Source organism: Thunnus albacares, chromosome 3 (genome assembly GCF_914725855.1).
Source record: "Thunnus albacares chromosome 3, fThuAlb1.1, whole genome shotgun sequence".
In the NCBI taxonomy this organism is placed as follows: Eukaryota; Metazoa; Chordata; class Actinopteri; order Scombriformes; family Scombridae; genus Thunnus; species Thunnus albacares.
The window spans coordinates 35968832-35981842 of record NC_058108.1 but is presented as its reverse complement, the minus strand read 5'-3'; the positions used below and the strand labels follow the sequence as shown (position 1 = coordinate 35981842).

The window sequence follows — 13011 nt, the reverse complement described above, 5'->3', positions numbered from 1 at the left end:
GGGTTTAGTGTGAATATTATGATGGTGGATATGATCCAAACACCAAACTATGGCAGAACCTTAACTAACAGTCCATCTGTTCTCGTTCTTCTTCAGGTGAATATTAACCAATTCTGTTCAGAAGCAATTAAGCTGCTGCTGACAGACGGCGAACCTTAAGCTAACGTACATGGCTACTAGCATGCATGAGGGTAGCTAGCTTAAGCAGTCTAGTGCACTTTTATTACTAGCTAGACGTTCCTATCCCCACACGATCCACGAACAATAAAGGGGAAAAGTGGATTCAGTTGTGTGTGTGTGATGATGACAAGCTAAAGAGAGCTAAGAAGCTTTAATCATATGTCATATATATAATTTCTATGAATTTTGTCATCAACACAAGCTACAAAACTACTGTTGCAGCAAGTAACGCTCACCTGAACTGCCGACAGCTGCAGGTGGATTCAAGATGGATTCTAAACGATCTGAGAGCCCAATATGATCAATCCACTTTATATTAAGATGCACATCTTTCAAAAGCTCCCTGATATGTGTTTTATTTTTAAATGCAGCCCTTATTTTACTTGAAATTATGGCAGAACCTTAACTAACAGTTCATCTGTTCTCGTTCTTCTTCAGGTGAATATTAACCAATTCTGTTCAGAAGCAATAAAACTGCTGCTGACAGACGGCGAACCTTATGCTAACGTACGTGGCTACTAGCATGCATGAGGGTAGCTAGCTTAATTAGTCTAGTGCATTTGTTTACTAGCTAGATGTTTCAATCCCCACATGATCCTCTGGAAAGGGGAAAATCAGATTCAGTTGTGTGTGTGATGATGAAGCTTTAATCATATGTAGAGTTTTGCCATCAACAGAAGCTACGAAACGACACGCTAACGTGCTGTTGTAGCAAGTAACGCCTGAACTAGCGACAGCTGCAGGTGGATTCAGTTCTTTATATTAAGATGCGCATTTTTTAAGCTTCCTGTTATGTATTTTATTTTTAAATGCAGCCCTTATGTTACTTGAAATGAGAAAAGAACATTTATTTATTATAGAATCAATATTACTGAAGACTCAACTGATCCACTGCTCTTGAAGAGAAGAAAGAAACAATCCAGCCACACAAAAACCTGAGAAACAAAAAAGACTCTTAAAGAAACTCCTTCATAGACACTATCAGTCTCTCTTTCTCACAGACACAAACACAAACAAACACAGTCAAATAAAAAAAAAAAGCTTTACAGCTTTAGGGGAAACCACAGATTGCCAAGTGAATGTTTCCACCATTTTATTTGTTTAAACAAGTTTTGAAATGTTTTATTTTCCTCGTCTTATCTTTTGCCCAGTTTTATTTTTGGCCATAGATGTTATAAATTAATGTCACCATAAATATCTGACATGCAGCTTTCTGTCTAGCTCCTGTTCTGCCACTCGCTGAGCCGACGGCGTTGTAGCTAATCTACAATCAAACTGGAATCTGCTTTTATTGTTGGTTTATTGTCACATTTGGCCACATGTTACTCATATATTGTATTTGGGTATTTACAGGATATTGTCATGGCTAATTGAGAGCCTATAAATCCCTCTAGTCGTTCTGGCAGTTACACTTAAAGGACACTGGAAACCTCTTTTCTCTGCACTGGAAAATATTCTGCTTGTGCACTCAAGGCGACTGGTAAATCCTCTTATTGGAGGAATAACAGATAACATCTGTGTGTAATAGAAAGTTAGTTTCTTTCATGTTGTTGGTGTATATCACATCAACAGTATTCATTTTTCTATGCGTTGAGTGAGATTTGTTGTCATTTTAGGGTTATTTTGAATTATATGACAGCTGTTGAGTGTCGGCTGAGTTGTTTTTCTGCCAACATGTCGTCATTAAGAGTCTTTTAGAAAGACTTTGTGCATTGAGGACGTTGCTGAGACTTCTGATTTAAGCTCTGAGGCCGTAATTCTTAACGAACATCTACTGAATGTGTGTTTTGTGTATTAATGTCATGCAAGGATTATGTCCACTTTATAGACTGCTGCAGGAATGTTCTTCAAAGGGTTGTCATGTTGTCCACATAAAACAAATAATGGTTTTATATAGTTATGTACAGCATATCGTTAAACAATATGTATATCATTTATTGTTTTATATAAAGAGTTTATAGGAAGCTTCCTGAAGCTGACCAATCACAACAGAGTGGGCTCATCAGGAGGCGGGTCTTAAAGAGACAGGAGCTAAAACAGCTGAACTGAGGGGCTGCATAAAGGACCAGTAGAAGATAAATAAGGAGTTTTTAAAGGACCAGTCTGTAGGATTTAGTGGTTATCTAGCGGTGAGGTTGGAGATTGCAAACAACTCAATAACCCTCACCCTCACCAGAGAAATGTGACAGGTCCTCTCTAGAGCCAGTGTTTTTGGTTTGTCCGTTCAGGGCTACTGTAGAAACATGGTGGTGCAACATGGCGGTGCAACATGGCGGGCTTCATGGAAGAGGACCCGCTCCCTATGTAGATATAAAGGGCTCATTCTAAGGAATCCAAAACACAATGATTCTTATTTTCAGGTGATTATACACTAATTAAAAATACTTATGATTATCATATTCAGTTTTTATAAAGTCCGTTCTGGACTAAATTCTACACACTGCACCTTTAACTGGAAATCATGCAAAGATATTCCAGTAGAGCCCCAGAATATAAATATAGACGTGGAAATGTGCAGAATACGTCTCCTGTAAGTCAAAGGCAAAACAGCTTCTAGACAGAATGATGTCATCTTGATGGGTTTTTCGTTTCTAAACTTTTCCGTGTCTGTTACGATGTGACGTTATGTGAGTCTACGTCGCCTTTTGTCTCGACTACATCCTAAAAACATTTTATAGACTGCTTGTTCTTGAGATTTGAGATTTTTGTTGTGATATTTCTCGTCTCTCTTGTTGAATAGTTGATGATCTGTGAAAACACCAGATACAACGATGGAAATAAGTCTTTACTGTTCTATCCCTGGCAAAGTCTGATATGTTGTATTTTTAAAATATATTCGACTGTTGTCAATAAAACTAAAACTACTGCAATTAAAATGTAATTAGAAATAATTAATTTTGTTATTGTTGATAATCAACCACAAAAAAAATCAGAGACGGAGTGGCGGCAGATTGCAGAAATCACAAAGGCCACATTCACATTTTTATTTTATGGTCTCTAAGTTTATTAGGTTGAGGGCGTAAACACAATCACCGCCACGTTAAACGACCTCCATTTGTTAAATCCGTGGCGCCAAAGATTCAGACTATTGACTTTATAATCAAGGAGAGCCGGTCTGCCAGCTGCGGATTAACAGATATGAATATGATGACGGACAGATAGAGCGGAGATATTGGGACCAGACCGAAACATTTGATGACATTATTAGAGTCAGACTTCCTCCGTGGGTGACATGGAAGCGAGGGGGAGTGTATCTCTGAGCACGTGTTAGCCCCCCCCCCCGCCCGCCATCCACCCACATCTGCAGCTCTGCGGCAGTAAACAGCCGCTGATGGATGGATGGAGGTGTCCCGCTGCCCTCTGACCCCTGATGGTTGGAGAGCAGGGGAGGGAGGAGGGGGGGCTGCGAGGTCAGCGCCGGGACTTCCTGCTAACTCATCTGTCCCGCTCGGCTCAGGAGGCCCATTCCTCAGCCGGCGGACAGGCGAGCGCGGGGTGAAGCCCTTCTCTGTAATTGTGGCGGCCGGCTTTGAAGTTCGGGGAGTCGTTTTCCGTCGTCTCTACGGGCCGATTGGCGGAGCGCTGTCGTCGTAGTCGTCGTCGTGCTGGGAAGCACTTGGAACGTGGAAAGTCTTTCCAGCTGTTTTGATGGAGTCACATGTGTAATTTGTAAGCCAAAGCAGCTCTTTAATGAGTTGGGCGACTGTAAACAAATGGTAGCGTACACACAAAGCTCGCACCACCTGTTTCTGCTTGGGGTTTGTAAAAAAGTCATTTAAGGAGGCAAATAACATCTGTGAGCAGGAGGGAGGTAAATTACACACTAATTACATTAACAGGGACGAGGCCTTCAAGTTGATTTTTGCACTTTTTACATGGAACACTTTATAAAATAAATAATAACATTAAAAAGAGCGGGGAGTCTAGTATGTGTGTGTGTGTGTGTGTGTGTGTGTGTGTGTGTGTGTGTGTGTGTGTGTGTGTGGTGTAAACAGCACGTTAGCTTGTGGTTCGGCTTTTATGAGCTGTGGCTCAGAGGAGGCTGCAAGATTTTGTGTACAACTTAAGGGGAGGTAACCAGAGCACACACACACACACACACACTCATGCACACACATACACACTCATGCATGCACACACACACACACACCAGCAGCTCCGCCTCCAATCAGGTCAGCAGGGTTTGTTGTTGCAGGTCTGAGAAACAAAGATTTAAAAGGAATCACATCAAAATGCCTCCTGATCTGATTCTGAATGCGAACAGTTTTCTAATGAAGCCGTTTCCACGTGTTGCTTATTAAAACGTTTCCACTTGTAACTTTTTTTTTTTTTTTGTTTCCAGGTCCAGAATGACTAAAAGCTGCCCAACAGAAGCGTAAACCTGGCCAACATTTCTTTTTTTTAAAGAAAGAGTCCAACTGCAGACTTTTACAAGAGCAGAATGTAAGTTCAAAAGAATTATTCGTACAAGCTTCAACTGTTACCTTACAACTATTTTCCTCTCTGACTTTCAACTTCTTTTGCTAAATAAATACAGACTGAATGAAGAAACATCTGCAGGTTTTTTATTTGTTAAAGGATAAATCCAGTTTTCTTAAAGAATCTGTCTGGAGATTCTCTATATTTTTCTTCTTGTCAACAAGTCTCATGTGTTTGGATCCAAACCAACAATGAACTGATCTACTAACAAGTATTGTGTGTGTATCCAAAGCCTGATATATCTTATCCCTCCGTTATTGTCCAGAACCTATTAAAAACACATCGGTGAGTCACACGTCTGCACTGGGTGACATGTTCCTTCATTATGAAGAGTTTGGTCATGTTAGTTTGTTTAGAAACGGCTCCAAAGACTAATAACAGTGATCAGAGAGAGAGAGTTGGACGAGGAGGTCGCTACCACTCTCATGTTGGTTAGCTTAGCTTAGCATGAGGACTGGAAACAGGGGGAAACAGCTAGCCTGGGTCTATCCAAAGCTAACAAAATCTGTCTACCAGCATCTCTGAAGATCACTAATTAACATATTATATCTTGTTTGTTTAATCCGTATAAAAACTAAACAACGAGTTGTGGTTTTACAGGAGGTTATGTGACTTAGACAGAGCCAAACTAGCTGTTTCCTCCTACTTCCAGCTCTCCTGTCTTTAGTAACAGCAGGACCAGGTTCCCTGTCTGTCCAACTCTAAAACCCCCCAAAACACTATTTGTGCTTTGCTGAATAACGTATTTGTATTCGGGCACACTCCTAATGTGCAGCTCTGTGGCCATGACTTGCTATGCTAACATTAGCTAGTCGACCTAATGACGTGCAGCTAGCTTTAAGGTGAAGTGAGTACAAGTGATTGACAGTGTGAAGGTTCTTTCACAATTACTAAAAGAACATGACACAGAGCTGCATTTAAAGTAATGTCCAGTCAACTGTCTGCTGGTGGGTTTTTTTTTAGCGTTTTTTGATGTGAGTTCATTTGCAGGACGCAGCAAAATAAAGTTCACTGCTCAGTTTGTTTGATTTGAAATCCGAGGCGATCATGGTGTGAAATAATTTCATTACACACGTTAGTAGTTTATCAGAAAAGTTTGATGATTATAGTGATAATATTTACTCAGCAACAATAATCATAGCATGAAAATTTGATACCAGCACATGAGATTGATACAGATTTTCTTATTACTCCCTAAAAAGGGGAATAAATGTTCCCAAAATGTTCAATTATTCACTTAGAAAAACAGTCAAATCATAAAGTAGTTGCAGGTTTTTCTAGTCTCTTTAATATATATCTAATATACTGTATATATAATCAATAAATATCTACAAATCAGCATTACCTGCATTTTTGTAAACCATGTATAAATGACACAAACCTTTACTTCCCCCGTAAACATATTTGTATAAAGTATATTAGGGTTTTTTTTGTATATTATTCCCAAAATGTTCAATTATTCACTTAGAAAAACAATCACCTCATAAAATAGTTGCAGTTTTTTCTAGTCTCTTTAATATATATCTAATATACTGTATACATAATCAATAAATATCTACAATAAATAAATATTTTATCAGCATTACCTGATTTTTTGCAAACCATGTACATCTGACTCCATCACATAAACCTTTACTTCCCCCGTAAACATATTTGTATAAAGTATATTAGGGGTTTTTTTTTGTATATTATCGTATACAGTCTACAAGTATTTTCATTTTTTTTACAAAGTTTTTTGTTATCTTGGTTCTTCAGGTATATAATCCTATTTTTCTATCTTATTGCTGTTTTATTTCTTCATTTTGCTGTTCTGACACCTTCACCAAAACCAAATCCTTGTATACTTGATGAATAAAGTCTGATCAGTTTCCCTCAAACCCGCCTCCGTTTTGTTTAATTATTTTATCTACTTTGTCTCTAAATCCTGCATTAAATGTACTGTTGTCCTTCACACAACCTTAACCTCCACCAGCCAAAGCCTCCCTCCCTCCCTCCCTCCCTCCTCCCTCCCTCCTCTCTCAGGTACCAGTGTTTCCTCCCCCTCCCATCGTTCTTCTCACCTCCCATCTGCCGCAGGACTCGCTGTCCTCCAGGTTTTTCGGCTCAGAGTCCTGGCAGAGACCCCGACCCCCGTGGAGCAGCAGGGACGGATTTAGCCTCTCCATGTATGGAGAGGCGGGCAGGGGGAGACGGGAGGAATAGGTGGAGGTGGAGGTTGTGGTGGTGGTGGTGGGTGGAGCGGGGGGGGTGTTTGGTTCTCAGCTGGCCTCAGTCAAACCTATGAGTCAGTCACGACTGGGATTTTCGAGCCGGTCCTCCTCCCACTTTTACTGGCCAATTTCGTTTTAATTTCACCCTCATAAAAAAACATATTTCCCTTTAGGTTTGAGCATTATTTGAAAATCAACGTATTTTTCATGCTGATGAACAGAGTGATATTATAATAAATCCTGGTGGATTTACTTACTTTCTAATTTATATTTTGATCCTTATGGATAAAATACACCATGTATGTGGTGGTATGTTCCAACCAGACACACCTAAACCTTCACAAAAAAACATCTACAGCTGCATGACACCTTATGTTTTATTAAACCTGGGTAACCAGCAACAAAATATCTTTAATTCCGTCCAAATCAAAACTATTATACTTGGAATAAGTCACTAAATAAAACCTGAATCCCCCTGCCCAGCAGAGAAACCAGGACTGTAGCCATGGAATTTAAAAATGCTGAGGTCACAATTCTCCAAACAGAACCACATCCACATGACTGTTTTTATTAGCTACCAACCAAACTCTCTTCACATTGCACTTATTCATTAAACTCTTCAATAATATTTTCTGCCATTTTTAGCCCCTCCCCCGCATAAAGCTCTGATGCCAAATATTCCTGGTGTACAATACTAAATCATTTATAGTTTAATTTTAGGGTTTTTTTTGCTTAAAACTAAACATATTTTAAGATATAGAATAACAGAAAATATCAGAATCAGCATTAAATGACCAAAAATGTGTAATAAGTATTTAACTGTAGACTGTAAACTCTTATTAATATCATTTAACTCCCCAAATGCACAGAAAACTACACAGATTTTTGTTCTTGGTATTATTTTTTCCTTGTCTTACTTCCATTTGTGGAGATAATCACGGTATTTCAGTTTTGGAAATATAGTTCCCATAATGTTTTTGGGGGATGTAAACAGGAAGTGTAATGTTGCCATTTTATTCAGTGATTTATTTGTGGGTCATGTGCAGTATTTGTTTACATGTTGGCATCATTAAAAGTCTGCTGAATTATCTGTTAGCAGCTCCTGTTTGCCCACAGATGTACAGACAACTATCACTGGATAAAATGTGATGATTCTGTGTTTTTTTCTTTGATTTCAGAGCAGATTTATGGAGGTTTACTCTTGATATTTTCTGGAAGTCACGCTGAATCTAAAAACATGTGCATCATGTCTCTGCATTCAGATTTGACTGAGTTATGTCTCGACATAGAAGAGAAGAGACATGGAAGCACAGAAGGAAAATGCATTTCTTTACAAAAAAAATCTTGCTTTTTATTTGTTTTCTTTCAATTCAGAGCCATTTCTCTGCATCCTAGTTGTTACTTTGGGGTTTAGGCTTAAGATCGGTCTTACACAATGAGGAATAGCTACATGACACGATCAATACCCAGAATATTGATACTGCCAAGAGTAAGTCTTGTTCCACACTGAGTAGTAGTTGTAGTTAAGAGAAATTGTTTGGTTAATTACAGTAGTATTATCGCCCAGTCCTTGAACAAACTGATATAAAAGAGTTTGTCCAGGTCACAGCTCTGGTTTCCGTCGGTCACCTCTGAGGAGCCTTGAACAGCCCAGAGCTGAAATACCTGGACAACAGCAGAGGTCAAAGGTCATCACCGTTCTCATACTGAGAATGTCCCCAGGTTGGGAGCAGGTGGGAAACAGGATGGGCTGCGGGGTCGAGAAGGTCAACACAACTTTAAAGTAGATGAAAGCTGGCGGGGTGGACAAGTGGACAGAAATACCAAGACAGAACTGAAAGGTCACAGGTTCAAATCCTCCAAAACCACCACAAGTGTTGCTTCAAAAGTCTGTCGAAGTCTGTCGAGCCGAACATATGCTGTACTTCTGACAACTACGATAAACTACGGTGAATTGTGTTTTAGTGCAAACACGTTTTTAGTTATAGTTTTACTTTGTTTAGTTTTATATATAGTTGTAGTTTTATTATAAAGTTATAATTATTACTTTTTATTAGGCACCGGCTATAGAACCAGTGCAATAATTTACTAACTATTAACATGGAACGGGATTCTGTGGCAGTCGTCTACAGGCTGTTGGAGACCACTGACCGGACATTTATTACCGTCACATCGGGCATTTTAGTGCCGTTAAACGGGACATTTTTACTGCATTTTTACTGTTTTAACCAAAACCATGGGAAGGATTAGTGTATCACCTGCAAGCATAAACGTTCCTCCATTTTGGAATAATTCCAGTTTGATCATGTGATCTTGTGGAATCAATACCAATGTGTAATTATTCTGTACCAGCAATAAACAGACTATTGACACAGAGAAATCTGTACCAATAACCACTTCCTTTTTATTAACCATGGTAAATAAATGTAATTGTACTAGGTAAATAATCCTAGCCTCATCTTTGCTAATTGCTTTTATTGATCTTTCATACTTTGACTGTGAAACAGGTATTAAATTGCATTCTATGTGGTATTAAATGGTTTAAATTTAACTTAGTGAAACCTGCACAAACCCTGCATACAGTAGTGTGTCATAAAGTGTTAATATGAAGCCTTCTGTCATTCAACACATAGCTAAAGCGTTAGCATTGAGCCTCAACATGGCGCGAGCTAAATATAGCATTAAGCTTGCTATGTAAATCTACAAGTTAGCTAAAATGCTAAGATGTTGTGAAGTCGTATTTTCAACACGAGAAGTCAAGAACACAACATGCTCGGTGTTCAACCATAGATGTATGAAAATATGGACGTCGTTACCGTGACGTCACCCGTTGGTTTCTGAAGAGCGGTTTTGAAGCTCAAAGGGAGCCGCTCCGGCCCGTCGCCATCTTGGCAGTGCGTGATGCTGCCTAACTCCCAGCCAATCAAAAATGGGCAAAGAGGCGGGCCGAATGGCTGAAACAAGCCACCTAGTGGCTGGCGGACCTGTCACTCAAAGCAGCCATGTCCTTCATTATGCAGAACTTTACGGCTTAATAAAATTTAAACGGGTGAGTTATAAAACAATTCACCCCCCGTACAGTTGTCATGAAAGAGGAAATTAACTAAAGAGACCAAAACCGTTTTTTGTACCAGGCTGTAAACATGTTTATTTCTGCTGTAAAGTTGGGCATTTTAACATGGGGGTCTATGGGGATTGACTCGCTTTTGGAGCCTCAAGTGGTCGTTCAAGGAACTGCAGTTTTTCTTCCTCATTGGCTTCATTTTTCAGCCCCGGAGGTTGCCACTTGGTTTTAACTGGTCTAACAGTTGATTGATAACAAAACTGACGTTGCCAAACTAACATTTCAAAAACTACAAATGGTGGAAAGATAACTAACTTCCATGAACTCAAACTTGTTTAAAAACATCAGTTTGACCCACGAGTGATCAGAAAACTTCCACATATCATTAAAAGTTATGAGTGTAAGAGTGCGGCTCACTTGAAAATACCACATAACTGAATTTCTACTTTCTCAAGATTTACACACACCCACCCACTTCAGCTGAATACTAAAAACAAAACAAATAAAAGAACAATAAAAAGACGTTTTGATGGACTCACCGTCAGGTGCTGGAAGAGCCACGCTCTCAGGATGTTGGTGGCCACTTTGGGGAAGATGCCTCTCTTCTTGTTGTGCAGTTTGTCTTTGTCGGGGTCGTCGTCGTCCCCGGTGCTGGGCGAGGCCATGCCGTTATCCAGACAGTCACCTGAACAACACAAGAAAAAAAGTTTATTCAAGGTCCAAAAGTCTCCAAAAATATCAGTCTGCATGAAAATCTGTTTGAAATCAGAAATGTTAATTACTGTAACAGAGCAGCCATAAACAACACGGCCTCTTGGATTGCAGAGTGATAAACTGCTGCTTCCATGAAGCGCTGGAACAAGATGAATCACGCTAACATTTGGGTAATTTACAGACAATAATAGCAACATACTGATGTTTCCAAATTCATCGTATCTGTCCAGTTTCAACAGTTCCTTACGTGAGTAACTTTGTTTTTGATCTTCAGGAACAGCATGCAAGCTCCAACATCCATTTACAAGCTTTTCAGAGCTTTCAACCACATCTCACAGTCTTCTAAAGCCAACGGAGCTGCTCAGGGGTCACTGATTGATTGACTAAATTAATTCGACAATTTAAAAGGTACAAAATAACTCTACAAAGCGATACTGGGGATTAAATAACAATCAGACCTAATGGCTTATTTCCACTGTGGTCCTCCATCATACAACAAACTGCATAATACATCATAAAACCATAACCGCAGTCAAGACAAATCACACATAAATCACATTATTTTACTGATGTTTATGGGGATGATTGACATAATTTAATTCATGGTAATTACACCTATTTTATAGTTTAAAAGGTCCTTATTTTTGTGTAGATGTTGAACCACATGAACAATGCCTGCAGTGTTAGTAATTGTTTGGTTTGGCGGAGGACGTTTTATTCTTGTCTATGTTTGACAAATGTTTCACCACTGCAACTGTATTTCGGTGTGTTGTAAGTTCATGTGGGCTCAGAACCCATTGGCTCTCTGTCTGACGGTGATTTAGCCTCCGGGGTCAACGGCTGATATTTCAGGGCTTCAGGTGTAGCCAGCAGATATCCGGATAACAGATATCTGGGCCAAGACTTCTTCTTCCATGCACCGGTCGTTGTTTACAGTCCAATTAGCAACTTGAGACGGTCTAGACAACATTTTAGCTAATCTCTATAAACAGTTATTAACATATGAATGCAGATACATTTTTAAAAAGCTAATAAAAAGCTAAATTGTCATGAGAGGATAGTCAATGGGCTCTGAGATTGCATTTTGGTCGATGCGTTCAGCCTCTTATGCTCTCCTCATGGACTGTTTACCTGCATGCAACCAAAGCCCGCTTAAACGTGATTAGTCAACACTACTCAGACTACAAACAGACTAACTAATTAACTAACTAACTACAGAAACAACAGGAAAAAGGACAGAGGGAAATAAAGAAGTAAGAAGCAAAGAGTTTCCAGTAGTTCAGAGTTCAGTCAGAACTCTGTATTTTAGCTACAAGTTAGCTAAAATGCTAAGATGAGTTTCAAATTTCTTCAAAAGGTTGTTGTGAAATCGCATTTTCATCACGAGAAGTCAAGAACACAACATGCTCGGTGTTCAACTGGACTAACAGTCGACTGATAACAAAACTGACGTTGCCAAACTGAGCTCAACATAAACACACACTCAGTGCGTTCACTGCTAGTTAGCTAACAGCTAACGTCTGTACAGTTGCTATAAAGGCAGTTTAAGGCGACACAAAAACACAAAAACGGTCCAGCGGTCAAATTCATCCAAATGATGCAAGGTGAAAACTTAATTTCTCTTTCTGTCAGAACACACAGGAGAGTTTTGACTTGTACCCAAAATGTGTTTTGCTTTGACAATAAATTAGAGGAGAGAGAAAACACAGAGAGACCTGCAGAAATGTGTTTTTATCCATCAAACTCTCTCTGACTTTACACTCATCCACTGAACTAAATGTGAAACTTCCTTCTGCAGATTCCTTAATGGAAACTAAACCTTTAACCAGGCTGACTAGTGAAGCTCCAACTGCAAGTATTTTAGAGTTCAGACTACGAGGCTACAGACCAACAACGTTACACCTCCATCTGGAAACAAATCTGCTTTATCAGACCGTTGACTCTGACTGAACGGATCCGCAGCCAGACCACAAGCTGCTTCAGCTCGCTCGCTGTTGGCTGGTGGAGATTTAAACATCACTTTCGCTCAGCCAGCTCCCCTGTTGACCTCCATGATGAAGCCAAATGTGGTTAATAAGAGATTTTCTGAAAAACCTCAGGACAGCAGGACTTCCAATGACATCTGCTTACTTTAGCTCAGAAGCCGCAGCCAAACTCCCCTGCACATTTGGCCAGATCTCGGTGTTAATTTGCCATCCTGGAGAACATAAACAGAATAACATCCTCAGCATAAAAGCCCATAATACTGTCACTCTGAATGGGCCTTTTTCTCTGAGGGAGACAGCAGGAGAAACAGGAAGGATGGAGGATGATGGGAATCAAAATAGAACGTTTACTCAACAACGTCAGAAGAAGAGTCGGCTA

The 13011-nt window shown here is 39.7% G+C and overlaps 1 protein-coding gene across 1 annotated transcript in view; it reads right to left on the bottom strand.

Annotated features, from left to right (window-relative positions):
- Window positions 1-13011, bottom strand: part of meis1a (Meis homeobox 1 a) — a 64131-nt gene that overhangs the window by 29612 nt on the left and 21508 nt on the right. Inside the window, exon 8 of the mRNA XM_044342846.1 lies at window positions 10473-10618. Within this exon, the coding sequence (XP_044198781.1) occupies window positions 10473-10618 (146 nt within the window). The remainder of the gene's footprint in view (window positions 1-10472; window positions 10619-13011) is intronic.